General features: G+C 48.1%; 1 protein-coding gene and 1 pseudogene across 1 annotated transcript; both read left to right on the top strand.

Annotated features, from left to right (window-relative positions):
* The first annotated feature begins 16,628 nt into the window (after positions 1–16,628).
* Positions 16,629–18,995, top strand: LOC146188551 (uncharacterized; annotated as a pseudogene).
* Positions 18,992–22,841, top strand: LOC146188552 (uncharacterized). The gene is made up of 3 exons (XM_084605070.1): positions 18,992–22,191; positions 22,248–22,608; positions 22,668–22,841. The coding sequence occupies exons 1-3, from the start codon at positions 18,992–18,994 to the stop codon at positions 22,839–22,841; spliced, it is 3,735 nt and encodes a 1,244-aa protein (XP_084461196.1).
* The last annotated feature ends 4,228 nt before the right edge of the window (positions 22,842–27,069 follow it).

A 27,069-nucleotide genomic window follows, 5' to 3' on the forward strand; every position in this document is an offset into this window, starting at 1 on the left:
TGAGGAACAACATAGGTAATAGTGATTTGGCTTAGCCTCATGTACCCTAGTCACAACTTCCTTGACGCCATGCGCTTTGCTTGCGGAAACGGCCCGCGGTTTTAATACCATTCTATTCTTTTTCGAAGCTTTTATCTTACAGAATGTTTTAAATCAAACTACCGTCTAATAATTATAGATGCTATATTGCCCCGAGAGACCATTTACGCAGTGTCTAACGCTGTGCAATATGCGTATAGGCTGCAAGCATAAGACATGAGGCTGTTACAAGTGCTTATGTGAAACGGCATGCGCCCACACTTTATGCTTTATTTTAATCTTCTGAGATAGAATAAGTGACCATTGTCATGTTTGCTAAGAGTGGACTTCGTTCAGAGAGAAAACACGGCACTCGTTTATTCCAGGTTACGTGATGTAATTGGTCCCAAATTACTCGCAAATGTCTCATTTGAGGCGTGCTTGATTTGGCTTGGGGTCGTTTCGTTTTTGTTTCTCAACAAATTCCTGAAAAGACGCAGGTCAATTCAGTGGCACATTTAATAGAACTCAGTAGTAATGTGAGCGTCAAGCCTCTTACACTTTTTATTGGTTGAAGTTAGTGCGACAATAATGAGGATTTGGCGATTTTTCAGGAAATACATATAGTCTGCCACTGCAGAAGGAATTCGCCCTCATTCAGTCATCCCTCACATCATATTCGCGTCCAGAAATAGTGGTCAGTTGCATTAAAGCACCCGTTGAAATAAAGTGCGTACGAAATACGCCCGTGTTCCACATTGGTTATTTTTAGGCCTACAAAATAAAATACGGGAGAGTTCTCTACTTCAGCGCCGAAAATGTGTCCATTAGCCCGCAGAGTTGGGCTTCGGCACTTTCGACCATCTGGAGTGATTGCCCTATATTGTCGACGAGCCCGCGCCGGTATCGCACTGCGCACGAATGTCTTGAGGTCTACATTCATATAAATTCGGCTTTCACAGTCAGGATGGCACCCGCGCAATAAGACACGCCAGTGGAGTGCCCTGCAAAGAAGCAAAGTTGTGCGTGTACTGAGAAATGCCGCGCTTCTATTTAATTTTCCACGCCTTTGGTACACCTATTGTATACTTCGAACCTAAAAAGAAGGAAAAGTAAAGTGCTTGTATTTTTTCCGAGATAGAAATAGCGAGATTTATAAATAAGCCTAGACCATTGTAGTCCAATTATGATGAGGGCCACACTGTAAAAAAAATTGTGAAGCATTGCCCATCTTCTAGATATAGGACAGCCAGTGCTCATAGCTGTGAGCGCGCTGAAAAGCCTATTGCGATGATCCAGATAGTATAATTACACCCGTATCGTTTGTTCACGCCCAACAAGATAGCATAGTGCTAACCGCATCCCCCCCCCCCCCCCCCCCCCCCCATCCCCGCAAGCTTTACTCTGCCAGCAATGTCGCAGCATGTTTCTAGAGGAGGGGCATGAAGATTCAAAATACGTAACCTTGGAGAACAACGCCTGCGCCCTAAACAGCATTGATGTGGTTACCTCACAAGAACGTTTAGCTGTTTTATGATATCGATAGCTCCATTTTAAATAGAGATGTGTACTGCACTTGGCGAACACAATAAATATACTTTTTTGACCACCCTCCGCACCCCACAGAGAGAGAGAGAGAGAGAGAGAGAGAGAAAGAGATAAGTTTTCTTCATGTATAGTTAAGATCATATCACGTTCTGGGCCAGGGGGACTAAATTAGGCCCGCTTCTGATCCGATGCTAGCCAAATCCGACATCTATTAGGAGAAATCAGATTAGTATTCAGGAGAATGTAAAGCAACGGAGGGGGAGGAAAAGGAGTGCTCTAAATAAACATTGTATTTTCTTCAGTTCCGTTGCCCTTCAGCGTCTTCAGGTATCTTAAAATTTATGCTGGTAATTTGCTCTCTCGACCTAATTCTGCGACTTGAAGCACTAGCGAGCGCTTAATGTCTTTCATAATGCTCTTTCCCTTCCCTAGTGAATAGTACAAGGTCAGACGCTCAACTTCCCGTCCGACCACTTTGTCTTTCTACGCAACAAACTATTCTATACGCCACCAAGAGCGGCTGAAGCTGCAACGAACACAGTTATGCCTGCAGTTCGTGCATTTACGCCTAGTGCGATCATCAAGCGTATGGAAATTGCCAAATATTGAAGGGGACTAATGCGATCGTTTTGGGAGTATCAGTACTCATCAACAGTGCACTGAGCTAAAGCCGTTGTGAGGAAGGAAAGTACTGAATACAAGCGCTGCATATGTCGTCCTGCCTTCTGTGCCTCCTTCTCAGCGCGGCAATAGTTGATGACCCCGTACCCAACTCTCATTCCGATACGGGAAACAGAGCAGTAAAACGTCTTCTTCGTTGAGTAATGAGTGTTCATTTTGTCCTGCGGCCGCGGTAGCAATGAAATAACTTTTCGTACCTTAAGAAGTATGAACTTTCAACTTCACCAATTTCACCATTATCGGAAGGCTAGGATTAGAGGCAAATTAGACACCGCTGTATAATGATTGCCAACATATTAAAATCAATGCTCATAACTTGGGGCGCCGTGCGCAGAGGAAGGTTATAAAATGTGCACCTTTCAGAGTTTGCTTCAGATAGCTGATATGCCGGAATGATGATGGGAACAATAACCCGATGGGTAATTTGAACTGTTGTGTTGGTGGCATATTTTCATGGCATTGAAGAGAAATGTAGAGGCTTGGAGCGTTGTGTCCTCCGCGGTAACTTTATTATGTCGCCCAAAGACCTCGCGTCATCTACTCAAGCTACTCGCTACAAGACGTACCTGAAAATTTCGTTGCTGTCAGGAAAGCCGTATGTGCGTGGGCTATCGTATTTGAACGTGGTGTCTTGCACTAGAAATATATATTTAAAAAGAAATGTTACTAACAGGATAGGACACTTTATGATGAAACGATTAATGTCAGGAGAGAGGAATGTTTGCTGTGTTTTAAAGCGTTAAAAAAGACGGTGTGTTTCGGTTACATATGTTTTCACTTTAGTGAAATTCAGAGAGAATAATCCTTAAATCATGTACACAGGTGTTAGACTTAAACATATCTACAGTTATTTTGGCCAGACTAAGACAGAAGGAAGTCCCTTTTTTTGGCAACCGTCGTAAATAACGCTGCAAGTCAAAGAAAGGCGTATTTTCCACCGGGCGCATTACCAGTGAAGCAGTTTAAGCTATCAGAACCCATAGAAGTGAAGCAGCCGACGAATTTAGGATCATTCCAGTGTGCGCCATCAGAAATATCTACATGGTACAATAGAAAGGCAGAGAAAACGTTTTGACAAATATATGCCTTTTAAAAAATAAGAAACCTGTATAGCTTATGAATGACTAAAGACAATACAACTGAACACAACTGGTCTTACAGTAAATTGGCAGCCAAAGTCTATGAATTAAAAAAATATATTATCGCGTGCCAATATTTAGTTTGCCTAAAGAAATATATGGATGTTTTTCAAAGAGATTTGGTTTTTTAAGAAGTACTTGGCTAGAGCAGCTGCGGCTGCTCTAGGAAAAAGTTACATTCGCGATAGAGGTCCCTAGTACAAGTAGACTGCAAGGAGTTTAACTTCTTTATTGGCCATATGTTCTAGACCACGCCTGTGGGCGAGAAAGGTGCCCTGTAGTTGTCTCATGTCTACTAAAGCAGTCATGCCACACTCGGTTCACATTTAGCTCATAAGTTAAAATTGTTAGAGGAGAATGCTAGACGTTTTGACGCCCCAATAGTTCAGTGCAGAAATTATAACAAAATATGTGTTTGGTTATATGCTGTGAATTGCTTTATTTTGTGGAGACACGAATGCAGTTGATATCCTTGGAGATTGCGTGGCCAGTCGCTGTAATGCGGACCTCGTAGGTAATCACTAAATAATTTTTACCTTTCTTAGGAAGCTGGAGTTCAAGGCTGCATATACTATTGTCATTTCGTTCCGCAAAATCAAACAAGGATGTATGGAATCTACACACCTCAGGGACTGGATTGTTGGGTAAGTATATTAAAACTAAAGTCAGAAGAACAATGGGCGCGAACCGAGATGTTGCTTCATCTTGTTGCTGCTGCGCTGGCAGGCACCCCAGGTTCCGGACGGCTTCAGGAAATGATGCAACAGAAGACGCGATGAAAGGAAGCTGGGTGGCTTGTAGTTCTCAGACGATCGACCTGACCAGGTCCCGTAAAACGATCACATCACTCCCTAGTGGCATCGACAATACGACAGCGAGCGAAAGTCGGCTTACATCATGACTGTACTGGCGGGAGCGTTGCAGGAGCTTTGTTTCCATGACAGTAGCCTCGGTGAGGAATTCCGCACCAGTCCTTGGCGGACTGCGCACAAGGCCCATGAGAAGCTCTTGCTTTACCCCACGCATGAGCTGGCAAAACATTTTCTCCTCTGCCATGTAGAGGTCTGCACACGTTAAAAGACGTGTCATTTTCTCCACATACATGCGGAAGCTTTCGTTTGTCCACTGGATACAGGATCGCAGCGGCGCTTCAGCTTTCTCCCGGCGGTCTGCGTTGGGTAATGTAGGTAAAAGATTTCAGTGAAATGTTTCCCTGGTGGCTGCTGAAGTCGCCAATTTATTTGTTCACAATATTGTACCGCGTCATGACTGTTCGGCAGTTATCTTACTAACCGTGAAGCTGCGTTTACAGCTCGCTTCACTCAGGCTGTGGTAAAGTTTACGCACACCAGCCATTGACTTACACACACAGACAAGTGGCTTGTTGGAACGCCTGAGCAGGACTTTGACCGACAAGCTTTCCATGTATGTTGAAATCCAGAACAAAACATGGGATTAAAATCTCGCGTACGCAACATTCGCGTATAATACGGCGCCGCAAGAGGCGACGCGGCTCACTCCATTCGAATTAGTCTTCGGTCGCCGGGTTACCACTCCGCTGGACGCTATGCTGCCCGTTCATCCTGGCAGTGAGACTGAACTTGACCTCACGTCGCCACTTATGTTCAACACGCGGTAGAAGCGCGGAAAACAGCCAGACTACAAATACACCGTAAGCAGCTGATCGATGCTGACCTCTACAACCTTAGACGTGCTTCATTACCTACATCCGATGCGACTATTTGCGGGTCGGGACGCCCGTTTTTCGTCGTGGGCTGTCCAAAAGATTAATGCGCCGTTGTTGTTAATGTTAATGTTAACGTTCTAAGTTTCACCAGCCTCATCATCCTGCTCATCACACAGGAGCCAGCACAGCGACGTCGTGCAAGTTGTGCGAATGAAACCCTTATACGAAACCCTGACGAGTTTGACAGCATAAAAAAACTCCCTAAGCCTGTTTATGAGTGAAATCGAAACTGCCTTTCTATTGATATTGTATTAATTAGATGACTACATCTGCTTCTTATCTGAGTGAATTTCATCTTAGCAGCTATTGTGGAACCTTTGTGATTGCAAACATAATAAAAATCAGTCATAATAATGTTAGGAAGGACCTACTGAGTTCTCGGTCTGCGAACGTGGCTCGGTTATTTGACTCCTGGTGCGGCTGCTTTCATTAGCGTCTTGGGTTGTAAAGGCTCAGTAATGCTGTCTCCGCTGTTAATCTTTAATGCTTAATAACTAAGTGCTGCGTTTGTTTAATAAGTGCTTAACTATGCCCTTTTGGTGCACCACTTCTTGTTGTTATTCAATAATTCTTTTATTTTTACAGAAAATTGTCAACCCTAATAAGTTTTCCTCTAACATTTTGTATTATTGCATAAAATACGCTTTGTATTTTCGTTTGTTCGTATGATTAGCTCTTCCACTTCATAATGTGCTGTGTTCACTAGGGCTAAACAAATAAAGAAATGAATATATAAATAAACACTTTCTAGACTGACTTGTTATCTTAGCATACTCAACGCGACGTTCCCTGCTGTTTTAAAGTCAGCCAAGAAAGTTGTTACCATGACAGCTTTTTCAACTGGAATTCCGGTGAAAGGCTGGGTCACGAATGGACACGAAAGAGTGCTGCCGAATATAGCGTTTTCGATTAAATAGACCGCTTGTAATAACTTGTTTATATGAGATATCTAGTACTATCGGCGTCAATTAGGAATGGCAAGAAATTGAGTTGAGCGCAGTCTTGTATCCTAATCTGAGTATTAATTTTCTAGCGTGTTCACAACCCCTTCGTTGTTTCCCTTAGTAACGGTGACAAAATATTCGCTTTATATATGTAAGACCACGACCGGCTTTATAATAAAGCCGGTCGTGTGTAAGACACAGTCTTATCTCGAACAGTCTGGCATACACGAACGAATGATCATTATGGGCGGTAGTTAACATATTGTTGTAATAATATAATGAAGTATATATTTGCGGCAGCTTTTTAAGGTCTCGCTTGACAGTGTCAGTACTGGTAATTTAATAATAAAAAGCGTAATTCAGCGACAATTGCGACATACAATGGAGTACAGACATATAGAAGAAAGCAGCGGCTTTATTTACACTGTTGCTAGGGTAGCTGGTCTAAGTTCGTGTATTTTCTGTCCTGCGACACTTTTCTCCCAGTTTATGTTCTCTTTGGCGCTACAGTTGAACACGTTTGCGAAGGAGTAGCAAATATTAATAATACATAAGTATTAAGGAACCGACACCCTTCATTACCTGTACAGGTAGTAGGGTCCTAATTATTTGCTTGCGATGGCTGTCATGACCTTCTTGGCCGATGGAGGCTCATGAATTTTATCGATCCTCTGTTCATTATCAAAAGAAGGTATTTCCTGCATGAAACTTTAGTAGGCTTAGTTTGTGCTTTTCACCGCTCATAAATATTTTTTTCGCCATTGCAGATAAAGGTAAAGTCTCCGTCCCGAGCTCACACGTAAGGCTACAGGTAGATATAGAGTTCCACTAACATCTATCGCTCGCGCTCAGTTCATACCATGGCATACCTTAAACACTCTGTGGGTGTAATGCAGGGCAAAAGAGTCTCAGGTGAGCGAGGTAGGGGCTTTTTGCAAGAAAATGACGTCGTCTCGTCTTCCTCGTTCTTTCTGTCGGTCAGGAGGACAAACTTTTCTTTAATTACATCGTTTCGCCTAGAGTAGACTATCATAGATGAACGATGGATAAATATAAGGGCTGTTCAAGAAAGCTGAAGGCTATGCCACTTGTCCCAGTAGGCATATCGTGACATGACGATGACAGTGACGCATTAAAAAAAAAGAAAAACGAAAGGGCAAGTGTTGCAGTGAAACGAACTTTCTACTGGATGGACTTGCGCCGCGGAATCATTAAGCAATTCGGTGGCGGCAATAGTATCGAAAGTAATCATCTGCCGTTTAACTATGAATGAATTTGGTAGCTGTATTTAAGAGTGCTCAATATATATGTGGCGAAGAAAGATCTAGATGAAGTCACTAATGGAAACTAAAGGAAACTGGGAAAATGTGAAGCTGTCGAGCTTGGCTGCAATTATTCCAGGCATTTCTCGGCACATCTTGCGTACAACAGAACATGATAAAGTCGAATTTTGGCTACGGAAAGTGCAAATAATGTTTTACAGTTCTGGTTGCACGCTACATACAAAGTGTTAAGGGCACATGCGAGACTTTTTTATTAGTCACCAAGATAACAAGGTCCGCTGCAATATATTATTGCCAGACCACCCGAAATGAGGTACTCTAGCAGTGAAAACGCCGAGGGAGTTCTATACTACCAACAGAAGGTTTCAAAAATTCAGCACCTCAAGAAAGCCTACGCGTATGAAGGTGAAGTTCGCTGCCGTAACTCTCTACCACAACGCACGATGGCTGTCCTTCCTCTTGTGGCACGCGGCACCATGCAACCGCCGACGTGATGCCCTCTGTACTTCTCCTGCTCAACTGACAACGCCCTTTAACATGGGAAGCTGTATTGCATGTCACCTTCCAACTCGCCGCTTCGGTGGCTAGTTGCTATGGCTACCAGTGAGGCACGACGAGCTTTTCGTGCTGTTTGCCGCGGACGCTTCCTCTTACCGCCAGACTTTAGCCAAGAAAGGCTTTGCCTTTAAGATATGCCTATATGCGGCGGCGAAATTCTTTCCGTACAGTTCGTTCAGTCAGTAACGTTCGCGCTTAAAAAGTGTTGTTAAATGGAAGAAAACACAGAATCTGTTTTGAGGAAGTGCTAAAAAGACGGGTGTTAAGCGACCGCAACGTGGAAGCTTGATGTCAAATGTTGGGCTGCATTTCGAATGCATTATTTGTGAAAAAAAAAAAATTTAGATCAAATGAGAGGTGTGAAAAATAGGTGGCGCTAGAGAAACACCTTATATTACTGTCCGCATCAAGAACAGGAAAATAATATTGCTTGTGTTCACTTAATGCCGCCATTTTGTGGTACACCTAAAGGCTGACGATAATCTCCCGGGAAGATGCTGGAACGGTGCATGAAAGGACAGACAGGCCCGAGGAACCAGAAATCACAACCACCGACCTGATAGAATAAAAGTATAAAAAAGCCACAGTGACGAATTCTGCTCAATGTAATTCTCGCCACAAGTAATATTTATGTGTAATTGTATAAGCGTGTATCCTTGTGCGAGTAGTGTGGGTGCTTCGTCAGGAATACAAGCTCCATATATGTTAATATTTAATTGTTTAATACACTGAAAAATAATCCGCTTGTGCCTGATAATTTTGATGATACTGTGTTAGCATTTAGCAAAGAATTCCAGGGTAAAGAACAAAAGCATGCAGCGCATCATGACGTAGATGGCGCTAATGCTCTTTGGTCAACATAGCTAAGAAACCAACTTCATTTTCGTGCACTCAGATTTGGCCGGAAGAACAAAGGGATGTGCGATCTGTCACAGGTCACCAATGTTTCCATTATATGACCTCAAACGAGCACGGATAACAGCGCACATCCTTTTAAAAGGTCTACGTTTCCCCTTTTCGCACGTTTCAGAATTGGTCAGTGAAAACTGCACTTCGTGCTCACTCAAGAGCCAAAATGCTTTGATTAATGCATCCGCGCAGCATATCGTTCGACAGACCATTCTGCCGAAAGCAAACAGGGGAGGAAGCAAATACGTTCCGAAAATATTCACTGCGACGGCCCACTGTTTTCAGTCGCGAGTGCGCTTTATGCATAGAAGCATTGGTAGGAGCGATAACTGCTATATAAGCATGGTTCTGCTGATTAGGTGTACAGCGCTGTTCGAGCACTATACTAGCTGCCAGCGGCTTATCGTCTCCTAGTACGCTGGATCCGCTACTAAAACGTCGTCGAAATGAATCATATGTTCTTTTTATTATGAGACGGTGGGATTGGCAGTTAGCCAATTCTTTTAGTGAACAATTTACTCTAGCTCTAAGCAACCTCAAATTGCCGTCCAACAGCCTGCGATGAGACGTTATTTAGGCCGAGCGGCAATTATGGGAGATCGACCCTAGCCAGTGCGCTGTCGTCCGCCGCTCTCCCGGGTGGTAACGCTGCGGTATGCTGGCGACATTCTTTGAGAGTTTCAAGCTTTTCACGTTGCCGCGCAAGCCGAAAAATTTTCGCCCTTCCGCTCATCAAAATTCGCGCAAACGATGCTGAAATAGCGGGACGCGACTGCTTGACATTGCTTTGTTTGTGAGCGTGGAAAATATTCGAAGGCTGCATAATAGCGCCATTCGACAGCACTCCAGACGTTGCTTATTTAATGTCTTCTTCTTGAAACTTACTTTAGCGTGAAAAGGCCGTTGTTGAAGAGGTTAACGTAGACCGTACGACTTTCGGACTCGGGCGCTGTCGTGCACATTATTCCTGTCCCAGGACGCCTGTACTTCACTATTATTTACACAAACCGGGGTCTCCAAGCTCGGTTGGTGATAACAGCGGTTAGCGACGTAACCGCGATGAACGTTGCTGGTGTAGCAAGTCAGTAAAAGCCCCTTCTGTGTCTCGGTTCTGTCCAAGTGTAGCTCGCGGGGCCGGTATGGTACTGAAGCCTGGTCACCGTATCAGTACTTAGGCCATAACTACGGACCGAACATAGCCAGTGCGCACGATGTGATGTGCGTGTGCTTAACTTCAATTTTATTGTGATATGAAGCCAGCGCAATAGTTGCTGTCAGTGGCGATACCCATGAAATGGGCCTCAGTGCTCGGTACATAATCGGGGATATGAATGGAAAGCATGGGTCTGTAGTAAATCTGCATTCTGCATTCTATGGCTACCCGCATTGTTCCTTTGCTCTGCGCATGTGTCCAGGTATATAAAGCATAACCCTGAACATATGGTTGCGAAAGGTGCAATAGGAACATCTTCAAAGCAGTGACACTCAACAGTACTGAGTTAGGCCTTAGAAGAGCGTGGTCTTCCTCAGTCGGGCTAGTCGTCCACAATCAGAATCAAAATAACGTTTATTTAGCATCCTAATGTTTTTGGACGCTGGCAAAAAGCCACTGGAATGGCTTGACGAGGCCACGACAATTTGCAGACGCATCGCAGTGACACATAGCATACTACCACTATTAGGAAAAAAAGGAGAAAAAAAACGATCTAGCATTAACTATACATCAGTTCTGAATCGTTATTTAGCTGATGCGGGGGGGTGTACCTGAGCATTTGATGACCATAATATGTTTGGATCTTCGGTAGAAGCCACTTGCATTCATGCGTATAGCGTTGGAATCCTGACAGTTTCACCATTGAGCAGTTGTTTTTGTGAACACTGGTTTTATACCACCGCAAGAGTAAAGTTTCTTAAGACTGCGGCAAGCCGATAATTCAAAATGCAATGAAAATTGCTTCAGTGTGCCCAAGTTGGAGAGCATTCATAACATATTGAAGAGCGTTCTTTTGAAGGAGATATAATTGGATAATATTAATCAAAGACATGGTACGCCATATCAAAAACAATAGTTAACAGAAAAAAACAGTTATACAACATTCTTTAATAAACTTCGACATTAAATATTGCTGCTCGGCGGATGATGCGGTTTGTTGCAGTGCTTTCAAAAAACACAACGAGGGCGGATTGCAACGCGCAGTAGCTGTTGCACACTGCGCGACTGCAGTAGTGACAATGTAGAAGAGGCGAAGATTGCGTCCAGAAGTGCCCGTGCGGACTTTTGCTGTTTAGCTCATGTGGGAAACGAACAAATTAAGGTAGATGCTCCCAGGCATTAAACGCAAATTGTATACATAACATCCCCAGCTACCTAGGAGGGACCGTGCGCAATGCCGCGCAATAAATATTTTTCAAGACATCGACTATGTGCGATTTATTCTAGAACAGCAAGTATTCTGATCTCGAGGCGTGTTAAGATGCTAAAAGAGAGATTTGACAAACGTCCACAGCGCCTTTTCGAAAGCCTAAAAGCAAGTCACTTGCACATTTTGTTTCGCACCATGCCGGTCATTAAGAGTTCTAAATTAATATGCATTATTTATTCTCAAAGCCCGAATATCTCCACCATAAAGTTCATAATATTTAACACAGGCAAAATATGTAAACATGTAAAACAGCAAATGAGCCCTTCTGCACCTTCTGTGGCTGATACGAGTGTTTCTTGAGGCGAAGGCCTCTCTTGGCTGTTGGTTGGTGTGACATAAAGCGTCCACCGAAAGTGTCCGCTAAAAATTGCGGGGAGAGGTGGTTTAGGCATGGCTGCAACCCAGTGATAGAGCGAACGCCGTGGGTGTTGCAGCGATAGCCCCTGTAACACCGCCTTTTCAGCCCACGGTATTAACGCGGTAGCGTTAAGGAGCTCGTGTCGCAGAAAAGCCGGTGTCGTCGGCGTCCAGTGAGCGATAAATCCCGGCATGCACTTCATAAATAAACATGCACTTCATAAATAAAAAGCAAGTTCCAAGATGGGCTGGGTGGGAATCGAACCAGGGTCTCCGGAGTGTGAGACGGAGACGCTACCACTCAGCCACGAGTTTTTTTTTCTTTATTTCCGAAATATACATGAACAACAAATTGTCACACTTAATAAAACACTTCAGCTGCCCTTGAGCTGACGCGTGTGAGGTTAAAATTTCTTCAATTTTACCAGGTCATCCAGAACTTCTGCCCACTGTGGTGGGTCGGGGAGCGCGCAGATACATTCCCGTAGATAAACAGCACTTTCAACAAAATTTTCACGTACACTGCGAATGTTAATATCTTCGTGCCTTACTTGCATCCGTGTTTTCCACAAGCTGTGGAGGCCCAGTAGCATTATTAAATCATAGGGTACGTCTTCGTTCTCTACCGGTGAAAACCGGATGCCATAAGGGTTTAGTGGTAGCTCTTTTTTAATTGTTCTTTGTAGCACGTCCCAATGAAATACTGCATCCCAGCAGTCTAAGAATATGTGTTCAATTGTCTCTGGCTTCTTGCAAAGCAGGCAGTTTGTCGTCCAAGGGACATAGATTCTTTTTCGTGAAGCCAGGTTTTGACGGGTAGAGTGTTCGAGTGTAACTTAAAAAAGAACATTTTGGCAGCCGGTCGAACTGGCATCCTCTTCACTCGTTTTAAAATACCCTGCCCTGGGCCTCCACGGTAGGGCTCTCGATACAAAGGTGCCGGCAGCATTATTTCCACTAGGTCCTTATACAGCTTTTTCTTGCCAACACTGTACAATTATTCACGGGAAAAACGCACTTCTAACAACTTGTAAGAGAGAACTACCTCGCGCAAATATCCTGTGACAGCACCACGCATGTTTTCACTTGAGGAGACAACAAATCCGGGTAACAGCCTTTGGAGCCGCACTTGCATGACTGTTCTTAAAAAGGTGTCATTTTGGTCGCGAAGAAAAAAAAAGCGCGATACCCCTTGGCGCAGAAACAAATGAATCAAACCAACTCCTCCGCTTTTTAAAGAAAAAAATAAATTCGTTCGCCTCGTCTTTTCCCAGGTCGAAGTCCAAAGAAAAACCGCAAACACACGATGAATTTTTTGAATGGCAGTTCGTGACGCACATAGAACATTCATTACATACCATATCTTTGAAATAAAAAAAAAACATTGCAGATGAACGCGCGTGAAAAGATTGACAGTTGCCTTCCCTGCCATGCTTCCGCTTTCTCTCGCACTCTATTTGTTTCTTCCTTCCAATGTAAGCTAGGATCGCGATAACATTGTAGGGGCACACCCAGATACTGCATTGGCACGGAAGACCATTGCAATCGGGAGAAAGAAGCCGGTTCAGCATCCCATAAGCCATGCCAAAATCCGGAGCTTTTTCCCAGTTAACCCGACATCCAGTCTGGTCACAAAACTTTTCAACAACGTTAACCAATTCACAAATGCTCTCTCTGTTTTCACAAAATACTGCAATGTCGTCCGCGTATGCAAGTAGCTTCACATGCGCCGATTGAAGCTTGAAACCCGAGAGGCATTCATTATTGAGAATGGCCAAGCATAATGGCTCGAGATAGGCTGCAAAAAGCAGAGGAGAGAGTGGGCATCCTTGCCTCACCGAAGAACGCACTGCGAGACTGTCAGTGAGATCGCCATTCACTATTATACGCGTCGAGCAGTTTGCGTACGCCATTCTCACTCCCTCCACGATTACCGAGCCCAGGTTACAATGCTCTAGAATGGAGAAAAGGATGTCGTGTGATACGCGATCGAACGTTTTTTCAAATTCAGCTGAATCATGGCAACCTGACTTCCAAGCGTGTCTACACATTCCAGTACGGTTCGTGCCACATGTATATTTGTGGCGATGCTGCGACCTCTTATGCGGCACGTTTGGTGCGGTCCGACTAATTTGGCTATTACACTCTGCAATCTCTTCGCTAAAACCTTCATGAAGATTTTGTTATGGACATTTGTCAGGCTTATTGGCCTATAGGACTTCACCAACAGGCGTTTCTCCGGATCATCAGTTTTTGGAATAAGTACGATGTGTGACGTAGTAAATGATAATGGCACTTGTTTGCGTTCGTAGGCTTCTCTTATCACTTCCAACATAAGGCTGGAAACATGGTTTTTAAATGCTTTGTAAAAGGAGGCGCTCAGCCCATCTGGTCCAGAGGCTTTCCCACATGGGAGGTCATCTATGGCCTTTTCTATCTCTTGTAATGTAATAGGCATTTCAAGGCTCTTTCACATGATCTTCGAGCGTTGGCATTAGCCGTAAATATTCTTTTGGAAACCCTTCACTATGTTTGCGCGTATTACTCAGAAGCTCAGCAAAATGTTTCAGAATCGCACACTTTATATCTTTAGCATCGTTTGTAATCTGCCCTTCATGTCTTATTTGCCTGATTTCCTTCTGGCAAGCATACCTTTTTTCATCTGATAGCGCTCGCTTTGTCGGCGCCTCGCCAGCCCACAGTTTATCGCCTCTTGCACGTATAACCGCGGCTCTGTACTTCTCAGCGTCGATTCTTTCTAAATGAGATTTCACATCTCTTATTTGCTTCGTTAACTTTCCTGGCGCACAGCTTTCCATGCACAACAGGCACTCAAGTTGTCCATGAAGTTCCTTTTCTGTTTCTTTCTGTTTGTACCGAATAACACTGCTCTTTTCTATTGCTTTTATCTTCACCTGCTCTTTAAATCTTTCCCATTTATCTGCATGGCTTTCTTCATGCACCTTAAGCAAACATTCCAAATCGTTCGTGATTGCCTTAACAAACTCTTCGTCCTCCAAAATTTTCTCGTTCAGTTTCCATAGATGCCAGTTGAAAACAGATTTCTTAACCTTCATTCCAAAAGTCGCACTAACAAGGCAATGATCACTAAACGAAATAGGTTTTACATTATTGTCGGTACAGATTGGAACGAGATCAATAGATACATACAGCCTGTCTAGTCTCGCATGACTATCGCGTTGAAAGTGCGTGTATTCCGGACGGGTTCCAGCAGAAAACACATTTCCAATGCCTTCCAAGCAATAGTCATGCACCAATACATTCAACAGTTCAGCGCTCTTGTCTTTCACTGGTCTAATCTTCACTCGATCAGTAGCAGCACACACACACACTTAAAATCGCCCAATACAAGCAAAATTTTGTCACATTTCAAGTACGGCTCGGCTGAATAAAAGAAGTTTTGACGATCACTTTCAACATTGGGGGCGTACATACAGACAGCACGCCAAAATAAATTTGAGAACAAAAAGTCAACAACCAAGAGTCGGCCACTTTCGCATGCAAATACGCAGTGTACGCTTATACCCAAAGTATTGCGAATGAAAAGAAGGCATCCGCCTGATGCCCCACAGAGTGACAAACACACACATCAAAGTTTGCATGGAAAACAGACACCATGCGGTCTGCATGGTCCTGAGATTCTATCTTCGACTCTTGAACGGCTAATAAGTCGATTTCATTATCTAGCAGCAGGCGATTCAACTGGCATTGCCGCCTTCGGGCTCCAAGCCCTCTAACATTCAAGGTTGCTACACGTAGTGGGATATCTAGCTTAATTGCCATGCATCTAGAGAAAAAGGCGCCCGATCCATGTGATGCCTACCTCAATCGTCCATGTTGCTCTGCTTGTCCGAGGTTCCAAAGCGTACGTGCTCGTATCCGGCCTCCCAAAGGGATGTCTGAATGCGTACTGAGGCGTGCCTGACCACCGCACTTGCCACCTTCCATAAACACAGTCAAAGAGCCACAGCCGAAAACAGGCTATGACGGCTGACGCAACCCCTGCACTCACATGCATTAGGTCACGTCCAAACTACGGAGGCGGTTTCCGCGCCTGCCGCATCTCGGACGAAACGTTCAGCCGAGGCCTCAACGTCGAACGTCGAACCCCCGGTGCTTTCGATGGCGGCTCGGCACTGCCACCACCAGGCTGCAGATCCTCACCGGCGCTCTCATCATGGGGCCGCTTCCCAACGGGTAGGCCGCTTACTCCTGCGTTGAAGTCCATAACTTCGGAGTTGGAAGACTCCGCGCTGCCTTGGCTTTCGAGCACAGGTTCTCTGGCGTCCGCCACGCTGTTACTTGCGTCCAGTTCGGAACCATTCTCCACTGCTGCAGAATCCGCTGTCGCAACGGCCGTGGACGTCCTCCTCATTGTCAAAGGGGTCAACACTGGCCCATCATTCCTTGCCGGTTGCCCGGTTGTTTTGGCTGCCTCTTCCGCGTCCGCCTCATCCATCAGATGCTCGGAAAAATCTTCGCTGTTCCCAGGTCCAGCGATGCTCGCGTAGCTGCGAGAACACTGCCCTTCTTCGTGGCCAAAACGACGGAATGCACCACAACGCGGAACCTTACACTCTCGGCGAATGTGGCCTGTACTTCGACACCGGAGACATAACGGAGGCCTTCCAGGTACTACGACGAGCGCCAACTCACCGCCGACGTTCAGCTGGTGCGGCAAGTCGTCCAGTTTGACCCCGACTTTCATCTTCAAGGTGACAATCCTGCTAGTTGAACCCTTATCCGATATGCCATGCACGCACCAGCGCTCCCTGCCCACTTCGGAAACCTTTCCATACGGCGCGAAGGCCACACGCACATCTTCATCCGGAACGTTGTGAAGCAACCAGTGGAGCTTCAGCCTCACATCCTGGTTAGCGGGATCAATAACGAGGCAGCGACGTTGCTTCACACACAACTCACCCACTCCAGCAATCTTCTTCACAGCATCCGCGTCGTTCATAGTGATGGGCCAGACGTGGCTCATGCGATACGCCCCCATGGCGATAACGTCAGGGAGCAGCGAACACTGAGCCAACGCGTCTCGGAAATCTTCCACCCGGTACGGGCGGGCCCTGATATCCGCGTGCAAAAAAACTGTGTTTAACACAAAACACCCTGTTGGAAGACTTGGCAGAACAACCTGGTAGCCATTATCCTGTTCATAGCCCTGTTACCGCGGCACGACATGGCCGCTGAAGCCGCTCCTGCGGAGCCGTGCATCCTGCGTCCGTTCACTGGCGTGGCCGGAAGCAGAATCACTCAGCCACGAGTTCGATGCTTGAAAGTGGTACAAAAGCGCTTCTAGTGAATGCGGTGTTGACTTAGAAACATGCCGTAGAACGTTATACTGCAGTGTATATCGGTAATTATGAGCATGTTACTTGCAGAAGTCGCAGTTACACGAGTAGCGAAGTACGTTTCCGCTACATTTCTTCTGCGCTCTGCGCACATGCAGAGCCATCTTGCGGCAAACACAGAAGAACCCCTCCTCGCAATGTGCGGCGCTGCCCCGACACGTGGTGCGCCACTCGCCCCTGACGTTTCGCCGTGCACCCTCACAGGTTGTAGAATCAAGCTTCTTTCCTTTCTTTAGATCACTATCTTCGCTCACCCGCTTCTCCCCTTCGGGCCGCGCGGGTACCGGTGCGAGGGTGCCCCAATACCCTTGCGTTTAGTAAGTTTTCTCGACGAGGTGCAATAGCGCTATCGCGTTCCTTTCTTGAAGGCGAAGCTTAAGCGTCCTCCAAATTTTCTCGCTCTCTCCCCTTCCAACATCCAGCGTGCGTCACTCGAACAGTGGTGTTTAGGCGACGCGGCTCCTCCTTCCGCTCACAGCGCGATTGCTAGGTGCAGCGTCTGATGCCGGACGCCTCTAACGTGATCGCTGCGCCGTAGCGCTTCTGCTGGGAAAGCGTCCCCTGCGATGTGTGTCGAGCTGCTTCCGATGAATCATGCTTCTGCGTGGTGCTCCCAAGCGAGATAGAGGACGATCCCATCAAGGCGTCAGCCCCATGATCGCGTCCGCCTTCATGGCGCGTCGCTGCCCGGCTTTCTCCCTCCGAGACACCGAGTTCTTTGCTTCGTTCCGCTTATTCAGGCGCACGTTTCGTTGCCGCGCCGAACGCTACGTTGCTCGGCGCTCACCGCGTGATTCGTGAGTGCCAAGTCTGACGCGGGGCGCCTCATCAGTGATTGCTGCGCCGTAGCGCATTGTCTTACACTCCTTGGCAGGTCGACGGGTGTTGTATTGCAGGGCCTTGCGCGCTCGCTCTTGAGACACGTGTGATGGAAGCGGCGCCGTCTACCAGTGCCGGTAGCGCTACAGTGTCTTGCTCATCAGTGTCTTCCTCGTCGGCGAGCACTGATGGACCATCTCCGTCAACTGGTGTTCGACCACGAGGAAGGCCACGCAAGACGGAGGCACAGAAGGCGGAGACTAAAGCTGCCATGCTGAGGTCATGCGGCGAAAGCGGCGCGAGCACGCCGAGCTGCGGGAACGAGATGTTCAGGCGAAACGGCAACGGCGGACCGTGAGCCCGGAATTCAGGGCAAGGGAGGCCGAGGCAATGCGTCTTAAACGTGCCGAAGATGCATGCCGAACGGCAAGGGAAGCCGCAGCCAAACGGCAGCAACGACAATCAAACGCCGCGCTGAGAGCCAGGGAGGCTGAGATCAAACGCCAGCGCCGTTACATGAATCCCAAAATGCAAGCGCGGGAAGCTGAGGTCAGGCGACAACAGCGGCAGGAAAACTCGGAGTTGCGGACGAATGAGGCCCAAGCCAGACGACAACAGCGGCAAGACTGTCCAGAAATTCGAGCCAGGGAAGCCGAGGCCAAGCGACTAAGGCGACGAGCCGAGGCAGAACAACGAGCGCGGGAAAGGTTAAGCCAGCACGCGAGTGCGACAAACATGTTTCACAAACGCTTCACACAGAATCCATTTGGCTACTCTTGCTCTGTGTGCGATCGGCTTTGGCACAAGAACGACCTAAAGCCTCTTCCAGTAGCGCATGCCACAGTGGTTGCCGACGCATTTCGGACGGATGTTTCTGGGTTCGAGGTTTGTCGCACATGCATGCAGACCATCCGGCGAAATCGCATTCCTAACTACTCCACTACGAATGGCTATGCGTACCCACCTAAGCCGGCGCATTTACCAAACATTGATCTCGTGAGTGAGCGACTTGTGTCACCGCGAATCCCCTTTATGCAGATTCGGAGGTTGCTGTACAGCAACAGCGGCCAGTTCGCCATCAGAGGTCCGATTCTGAACGTGCCTATGAACGTCGAAACAAGGTCCAAATGCTGCCTCGAGATGTCGAAGAAGATCAAGCGTTGTGTGTTCACAATAAGCGCCGGATGATATACAAGAGTGTGTACATTCGTGGCATGGTCAAGAAGGCTGAGTTGCTTCCCTGGCTTGTGTTCCTGGAGAAGTGTACGTTGTATCGCTACTATGGCATCCGAATCAGTCGAGAGAAGGCAGACAAATTGTGCGACAAGCTGGTAGAGTCAAGCGACGAGAATGCCGAACGTATAGACGATCCTGTAGACCACCATAATCCGATGGAGACAGCATTGGCCATGTCGCTCGGTCAACAGACACTCATCATCGACGATAGCAATGTTCTGGTTGTGGCGCCAGAAGAAGGAATAACACCCGTCAGCATTGTCTATGATCAACACGCGGAGGAGCTGTCATTTCCACAAGTCTACCTCGGTGAGCCTCGAAATATCAGCCCAGACAGCAAGCCTAGTGTCTACACCATGGCATCGAGCGAATGTCGGAGAACTGACCGCAGGGGTGCGACAGCTTACCACGTGCTCTATATGGCAGCCAAAGTTATGCGTACGCGAGTTGCATCGTCGGTAAACGTCTTCTTCAGGAACGCATCTGGCATGGCCGTTGTAACCAAGGCGCAGCTGAACGACCGAGAATTTGTCGAGAACGCGGTGGATCATGACATGGCGTTCATGAACGGTGTGCCAAACACGGTCCAGTACTGGCACCGACGTAAGCAGGACGTGTTTGCCGTGATCCGTCAGCTCGGTAAGCCAACTGCGTTCCTTACTCTGTCTGCCTCTGAAATACACTGGGACGGATTGATGAGGCTCCTACAACGTCTTCACATAGATGCAAACCATCCGCAAGTGCCATTCGAACAGCTCCTCCTCTGTGAAAAGTCCATGCTCGTGAGCGATGACCCGGTGGTGTGCTCAGTGTACTTCGATCACATAGTGCCGGTGATAATGCAGATTCTGCAACACAAGGCACTTTCTCCGTTCGCCCCCTATGTGGTCAAGGAGTACTTCAAACGCATTGAATTCCAACATCGGGGCAGTGCTCACGTTCATCTGTTGCTCTGGCTCGAGAATGCGCCCCACGAGGAGCTTGGCCCACAAATGCCCGAAACAGTTCGTATGGCCGAACATTTAATCTCTCTGGACGCCGAAAGCCTTCATAGACCTCGCTGTCAGACGCACCAGCACACACAGACGTGTTACAAGAACGGCAGAACAAAATGTCGGTTTAACGCGCCTTTCTGGCCGATGGAAGAAACTCGAGTGATCATCCCACTTCCGCCTGCCCATACTGAAGAAGAAAAGAAGTCTCGCACAAAGTTGAAGGAGATATACAACAACATTCACACCGCTCTTGAAACAACAGTCTACGAATCGATCGAGGATATGCGCTGCCACAATAACGTCGCAGATGCCGAAGAGTACATTACAATTCTGCGTGCCGGCATTTCCCGCCCGACTGTGATGTTGAAAAAGAAATGTGCTCAAGTTCACTTCAATTTCTTCAAACCGTGGATAGCGTCTGTACTGAACTCTAATATGGACCTACAGATCGTCCTAGATGTGTACGCATGTGCGGCATACGTGGTCGAATATGTTAACAAGGCAAACCGAGGCATGTCGAACCTGCACAAGGACCTCCGTGCAGTCTTGGACGAATCTCCACACTCCAGTGTAACCTACACCCAAGCCCTCCGACAACTCAGCGTGAAGATGCTGAAAGCAGTCGAGATGTCCGCGCAGGAGGCGGCCTTGTATTTTCTCGGCCTCGGCATGTCGCACGCGAGTCGCGTCGTGGTCACAGCCAACACCTCGTGGCCGGAGGAACGAGTTCGCATCCGTAAGAGTCGGGAGCTGATGGATCGCGATGGGTTGGATGAGACCAGCACGGACGTGTGGTGCAAGACGACCATGCAGAAGTATGAGGACCGCCCGGAAGATCAAGCTGCGCTCACGTACGCCGAACACCTGACGTCGTTCACCGACAACGGCCGACCGAGAGCACACCCTGCGGTTCTTCGCTACCATGTCTATTCAGTGTCCGACGTGCTCAACTTTAAGCGCGAGCACGTGCTTCTCTTCCACCCGTTTCGGCGCGAGGTGGACATCCTAGACAATAACAAGTTCGTCGAAATTTACGACAACTGCGTGTCGGAAATCCTGGCTGTCAAAGCTCGCTTCAGCAGTCCTCACATTGATCTTGCTGAAATGGAAGAGCTTTGTAAGAACATAATCAACGAAGAAGTTGCTCAGCGAGAGGCTTTCGACACACACACAGAGGTGGGGCGCAGGATGACCGATCTACTCGTGGACGTAAATGACGACTCCGACATCTTCGGCAAGGTTGGCCAAGAAACGGCTGTGCAACAGGCTCAGCGCGAGAGTGCTCAAGCGGTTGCCGCGAGATGTCCAGCCGTCCAGATGCGCACGGACATCATGCCCACCGACGTCTACTTACCGCGAATGAGGATGATGAATGCGGGCCAATTTCAGATCGTGCGCGAAGTCATTCATCGCCTGACCACGCCCGACTCGGAGCCCTTGCAAGTCTTCTTTACCGGAGCAGCCGGTTGTGGCAAGACGTTCGCCCTACGCACCATAATGGACGTTTACAACCGCTATTTCAGAAGTGGAAACCGGGATGTGAGCATCAACTCTTTCGTTGCTTGTGCGACCACCGGCAAAGCAGCCGTGGCAATCGGTGGGGTTACAGTGCATGCCGCCTTCAAACTCGTCGTATCTGGCAAGAATCCGGACAGGGGTCTCAGCTCGAGTGACGCTAATTCCTTCCGTTGCATCTTCAAAGACGTCAAGTGTGTCATAATCGACGAAATCAGTATGATGTCGGCGGACACGCTTGTGCTGATTGATCGGAGACTTCGCACAATCTCCCTTAAGTACACGGAACCCTTTGGCGGATTCGATGTCATTCTATGCGGCGACTTGAGGCAGCTTCCGCCGGTCAGAGCAGCTGAGGTGTATAGGAGGTCTAAATTGCACCAGAGTGTCTTTGATACGGAAAGTATGCCGTGGCATAACCTCTCCTACTTCCAACTCAAAGATGTCGTGCGCCAGAGCGGCGAGAGGTTTGCCACCATACTGACCAAGATCGGGGACGGGATAGGGCTAACTGTGGACGAGGTGTCTCTCTTGGAAAGCCGCTTTGTGACCACCGAAGAAGCCGCCAACAAGTGCCCATCTGGAGTGCGCCTCTTCTACACAAAGATGCTGACGCCTTTAACATCGCGACCGCCGAGGCCTGTACCGAATACGCGATACACTGCCCGGCTACAGACACCATTTGTGGGCACAGGTCCGACGAGGAGTACACGCACGCCAAGGTCAGAGTCGCCACCATGTCCAAATTTCAGATGGCCAACTTGGCCCCTAACATCCTGCTATGCCTTGAGAAGCCCTACATGGTCATACGGAACATCGACGTATCGGGCAGCCTTGTCAATGGTAGTGTGGGGATCCTCAGGCTTGTGCAAAGGGATACAGACGACAACCCCCTGCGCTTATGGATAGAGTTTCCCACTGGTGTGGGTGCAGCGGCCATGCTGAAGGGACGACGCTACCGAGCCAACGATCCTGACATTTGCAGTAATTTGGTTCCCATCGAGCTCATCACCATCGGGTGCCACTTGAAAGGACATGATCTGGGCCACATAACCGTCAGGCGCAAGCAATTCCCGTGGTCCAGGCGAGCGCAATAACCGTTCACAAATCTCAGGGTGGCACCTACGATGAGGTTGTGGTCGATTATTCAAAGTCGCACGATCAGAAGCTCGTGTACGTCGCTTTCAGCAGGGTTACCACCATCGACGGGTTGTACCTTACGAACAAGGACAACGACCATCGCTTCCACCATTTCAAGGAAAACCCGGATCGCGCCCTTGCCGACTAGTTCAGGAGACTCGGCAACCATCGTCTCCAGACCATCACTGCCGAGTGCAACAAGATGCTGGCAGAGCACTTTGTCACCGTGGGCTGTGTCAACGTGCGCTCCCTGGGTGCACACTCTCTGGACGTCGCCAAGGATTTTGTTCTCGCAAACACTACCGTACTGTGTTTCACCGAGACCTGGATGGACCGGCAGCCTCCCTACGACATCGATGGGTATCGCTGCATGAGTGCGGCGAAGCGCTCCCACAACCACGCTGCCGGTGTGGCCATTTATGTCAAACGAGAGGTGCAGGCGGAGGACTTTTGCCTGGTCCAATGGGTCTACGAGTACTGTGAAGTTTGTGCTGTGCGACTTGGCAGTGTGGTAATTGCGTGTATATACATCGCGCCCGGAACCGGTGAGACGGCAGCGGCAGACCTTATCGTGAGAGAGCTGCAGCCCTGGATTGGGACGGAGACATTGTTGGTTGTCGGAGATTTCAATCAGAACGTTCGGATATCTAGAACATTTCCGTACATGCTACACGTGCGGGCTGGTTTGCAGATGGCTACTCCTATGAACGGAATTTCGACCAACCGCAATTCGTGTATAGATCTCGCGTTCCATAACCAGGGCACGGTTAAAGAAGTCAAGTACTGCAGTTGCCATTTCACAGACCATAAGGCGATGCTTGCGGTCGGGCAGAAGAAGCCAACAGAAGAGCAACAAGTCGAAGGGGAGCAAGAACAAGGAATAGAACGCAGACCACAGGAGGCACCAATTGACGAATTCAGAGGGGATGCCAATGCGGATGATGCTGATACGGGTGCTGTTCACACTACCGCAAACATAGCGTGATGACAGTGCTCTTGAAGACAACGAACGACATTCATCCAGGTGTGTAATGCCAGAAGAGCGATTTGAAGGAGTCCAAAATGACTTACACTACCATGAGTGAAAATGCCAGTTTGGTGTGTGTGTATGTGTGCTGACTGACCGACGTACTCAGTGCGTGTGAACGCTAAAGGAACACGGGAGCTAGAAACGTTGTAGTGTGCACAACACAGTGCGATAATGTAAATTGTGAGAAGCACTTGTTTGAACAAATAATTAGAAAAAAGTTGTACAGTGCACTTAGAAGTGTTGAGTATGAATAACGCTATCGCGTTCCACTATTGAAGGCGAAGCTTAAGCGTCCTCCAAATTTTTTCATACTTTCTCTTAATAATAATTGCTTCATAAGAAAGGAAAGGCACAGTATCTGTCACACCTGTCCTGTGGACACCTGAACCGGGCCGTAGGGAAGAGAAGATGGGACTGAACGCCGAAACGAAGAGGCGTCCGTGTGCTGTGCGATGTCAGCGCACGTTAAAGATCCCAAGGTAGTCGAAATTATTCCACAGCCCTCCCCTATGGCTCCTCTTTCTCTTTCCACTTTACATCCCACCTTTCTCCCTTCCCTTACGACGCGGTTCAGGTGTCCACAGAAACTAGTGTGAAATATACCGCGCCTTTCTTTTCCTGTCATTGATTTATAGGAACGGAAAGGCACGGTAACTGTTTCACTTGTTTTCTGTGGACTCCTAAACCACGCCGTAAGGGAAGGGTAGAAAGTGTGAGTGAAAGGGAGAAAAAAAAATTACCGACGATTACGTTACTTCCTAATGCGAAATTTGAGCGCAGCAAATAAGCTGTTTCACCCTTTCGATAGATTGAGGCAAAGAAATCGAGCAACACATGTATGCGCTATCACAGAATTTTTTCGTCTCGCTCATGGCTCAGAAAGAACTGGCAGATAATTTCGCAGTGGCGAACGGCAGCGGCAATGTCGGCTCGGGCGGTGCACATATACAGATCCGCCGCCACCGATCTGGCTTTCTGATTGCCACCGCACAGGGGTTGCATTGGAGGAGGAGCGAAGAAAGGAATTAAGTTCGAGCCGGCGCTTTGACAACCGGAGACTCGCAGGAAGAAGGGGGAGGGGGGCGGCGTGTACACCCAGCGGCAAACGATGGGGGCAGAAGCGCGCGGAGCAAGCGGACGACGTGATAAAGGGAGGAGGGAAGAGATAGCAGCGACTGACTGATGCTGACTCCGATAGTGAGTCAACCCCAGCTGCGGAGTTGGTTTCAGGGACAACGCCGCCGATGCCGACGCAAACAATATGATACCCTCGCTTCCGCAGCGCCAAGAGCGAGGTCTAGCCGTGGGAAGGTGGTCACGTATTCGTCGACGTGCCTACGTGAAATAACCGGCGCGTCGGCAACTGAAAAGCACCCTATCCGCCACACAGGAACAGGGGGGGGGGGGGGACCCTCCCCTCCTCTTTCTGCATGGCGGCGAAGGTGTTCTATGCAGTCACGTTATCTTGACTCTCTAGCGGCGTCAGCGGCATCCAGCGGTATTAGTCGGTCGCTGCTAGCGCTGGGGGGATGAAAGGGGGACGAGCTGGTTACGAGGCCGACGCCGACGCGAAACCCAGGAACGGACGCCAAAGAGCTGCGCTCTAAAAGAAAGAGGAGCCGTAGTGGAGGGCTACGGAGTAATTTCGACCACCTGGGGATCTTTAACGTGCGCTGAGCCCCACCGGGGTGGTGCAGTGGCAAGACGCCCGAATACTGTGCCGGAGTACTCAGGTTCGAACCCGACCTCGGCAGCTGCGTTTCGATGGAGGCGACATGAAGAGGCGTCCGTGTGCTGTGCGATGTCAGCGCACGTTAATACTGTGCCGGAGTACTCAGGTTCGAACCCGACCTGGGCGGCTGCGTTTCGATGGAGGCGACATGAAGAGGCGTCCGTGTGCTGTGCGATGTCAGCGCACGTTAAAAATCCCCAGGTAGTCGAAATTATTCCGGAATCCTCCACTGCGGCTTCTCTTTCTCTCTTTCCACTTTCTCTCCCACCTTCCCACCTTCCCTTACGGCGCGGTTGCGGTGTCCACAGAAGCAAGTGAGACAGTTACCGCGCCTTTCCCTTCCTATCAATAAATCAGTAACGTGCGCTGACATCGCACTGCACACGACGCCTCTTTGTTTCGCCTCTATCGAAACGCAGCCTGTGAACCAATTATTATTATTATTAAAGTGATAAAGGGGTGCCCGTAGTGGAGGGCTCCGGAGTATAATAATATACTTCCTACAGCCACAACAGTACACGAATGCCTCTTTGTTTTGCCTGCAACAAAACGCAGCCGCAATCGAGCCCGGGTGCTCCGGCACAGTAGTCGGGCGTCTTACTACTACTGACCACCGCTGCGGGGCTAATCATTTTTCTTTAAGCTAGGGTTTGGGGAAATGACGGCGCCTTATACTTCTGGGTGGACACCACGGAATGTAGCGAGGTCATGGTGATGCCTTCATATTTTACCAATTATTATTATTATTAAAGAGATAAAGGGGTGCCGGTAGTGGAGGGCTCCGGAGTATAATAATATACTTCCTACAGCCACAACAGTACACGAATGCCTCTTTGTTTTGCCTCCAACAAAACGCAGCCGCAATCGAGCCCGGGTGCTCCGGCACAGTAGTCGGGCGTCTGACTACTACTGCACCACCGCTGCGGGGCTAATCATTTTTCTTTAACCTAGGGTTTGGGGAAATGACGGCGCCTTATACTTCTGGGTGGACACCACGGAATGTAGCGAGGTCATGGTGATGCCGTCATATTTTTTCTTGTAACTTTTTCATTTATTTATAAGAAAGGAAATGCGCGGATTGTGAGATTTCAGGAAAGGGAGGAAGGTGGGAGTTTGTTGGTTTGTTTGGGGGTTTAACGTCCCAAAGCGACTCAGGTTATGAGAGACGTTTTAGTGGAGGACTCCGGAAACTGACCACCTGGGTTTCTGTAACGTGCACTGACATCGCACAGCACACGGACGCCACTCCGTTTCGCCTCCATCGAAACGCAGCCGCCAAGGCAGGGATTCGATTCCGCTTCCTTGGGCACAATAGTCGAGCGTCGTAACCACTGCGCCACCCTGGCGGGGCTGAAAAAAAAGGTGAAAAAAATTTCCGACAATTAAGTCACTTTTTAATACAAAATTTGAGCGCAGCTTGTCAGCTGTTTCACAATTTCGATAGATTGAGGCAAAGGGTTCAGCATAACACATATGTACAATTACAGATAATGTTTCTTTAATTTTTCACACGCATTCCTTCAAGAAACACTCCAATAACAGTTCTTGACTGCCGTGAAAGAAGCTTTGTGGTAGGAGAAATGGAGAGAGCAATTAAGTTATCGGGAGGTTGTG

Source organism: Amblyomma maculatum, chromosome 5 (genome assembly GCF_055883805.1).
Source record: "Amblyomma maculatum isolate TAMU_Amacu chromosome 5, ASM5588380v1, whole genome shotgun sequence".
NCBI classification, from domain to species: Eukaryota; Metazoa; Arthropoda; class Arachnida; order Ixodida; family Ixodidae; genus Amblyomma; species Amblyomma maculatum.

Coding starts and splice junctions, on each gene's coding strand:
- LOC146188552 (XM_084605070.1), top strand. CDS start 18,992: ATGATATACAAGAGTGTGTACATTCGTGGCATGGTCAAGAAGGCTGAG. Junction 22,192..22,247: donor TTAACATCGCGACCGCCGAG/GCCTGTACCGAA, acceptor TTGTGGGCACAG/GTCCGACGAGGAGTACACGC. Junction 22,609..22,667: donor ATGATCTGGGCCACATAACC/GTCAGGCGCAAG, acceptor CACAAATCTCAG/GGTGGCACCTACGATGAGGT.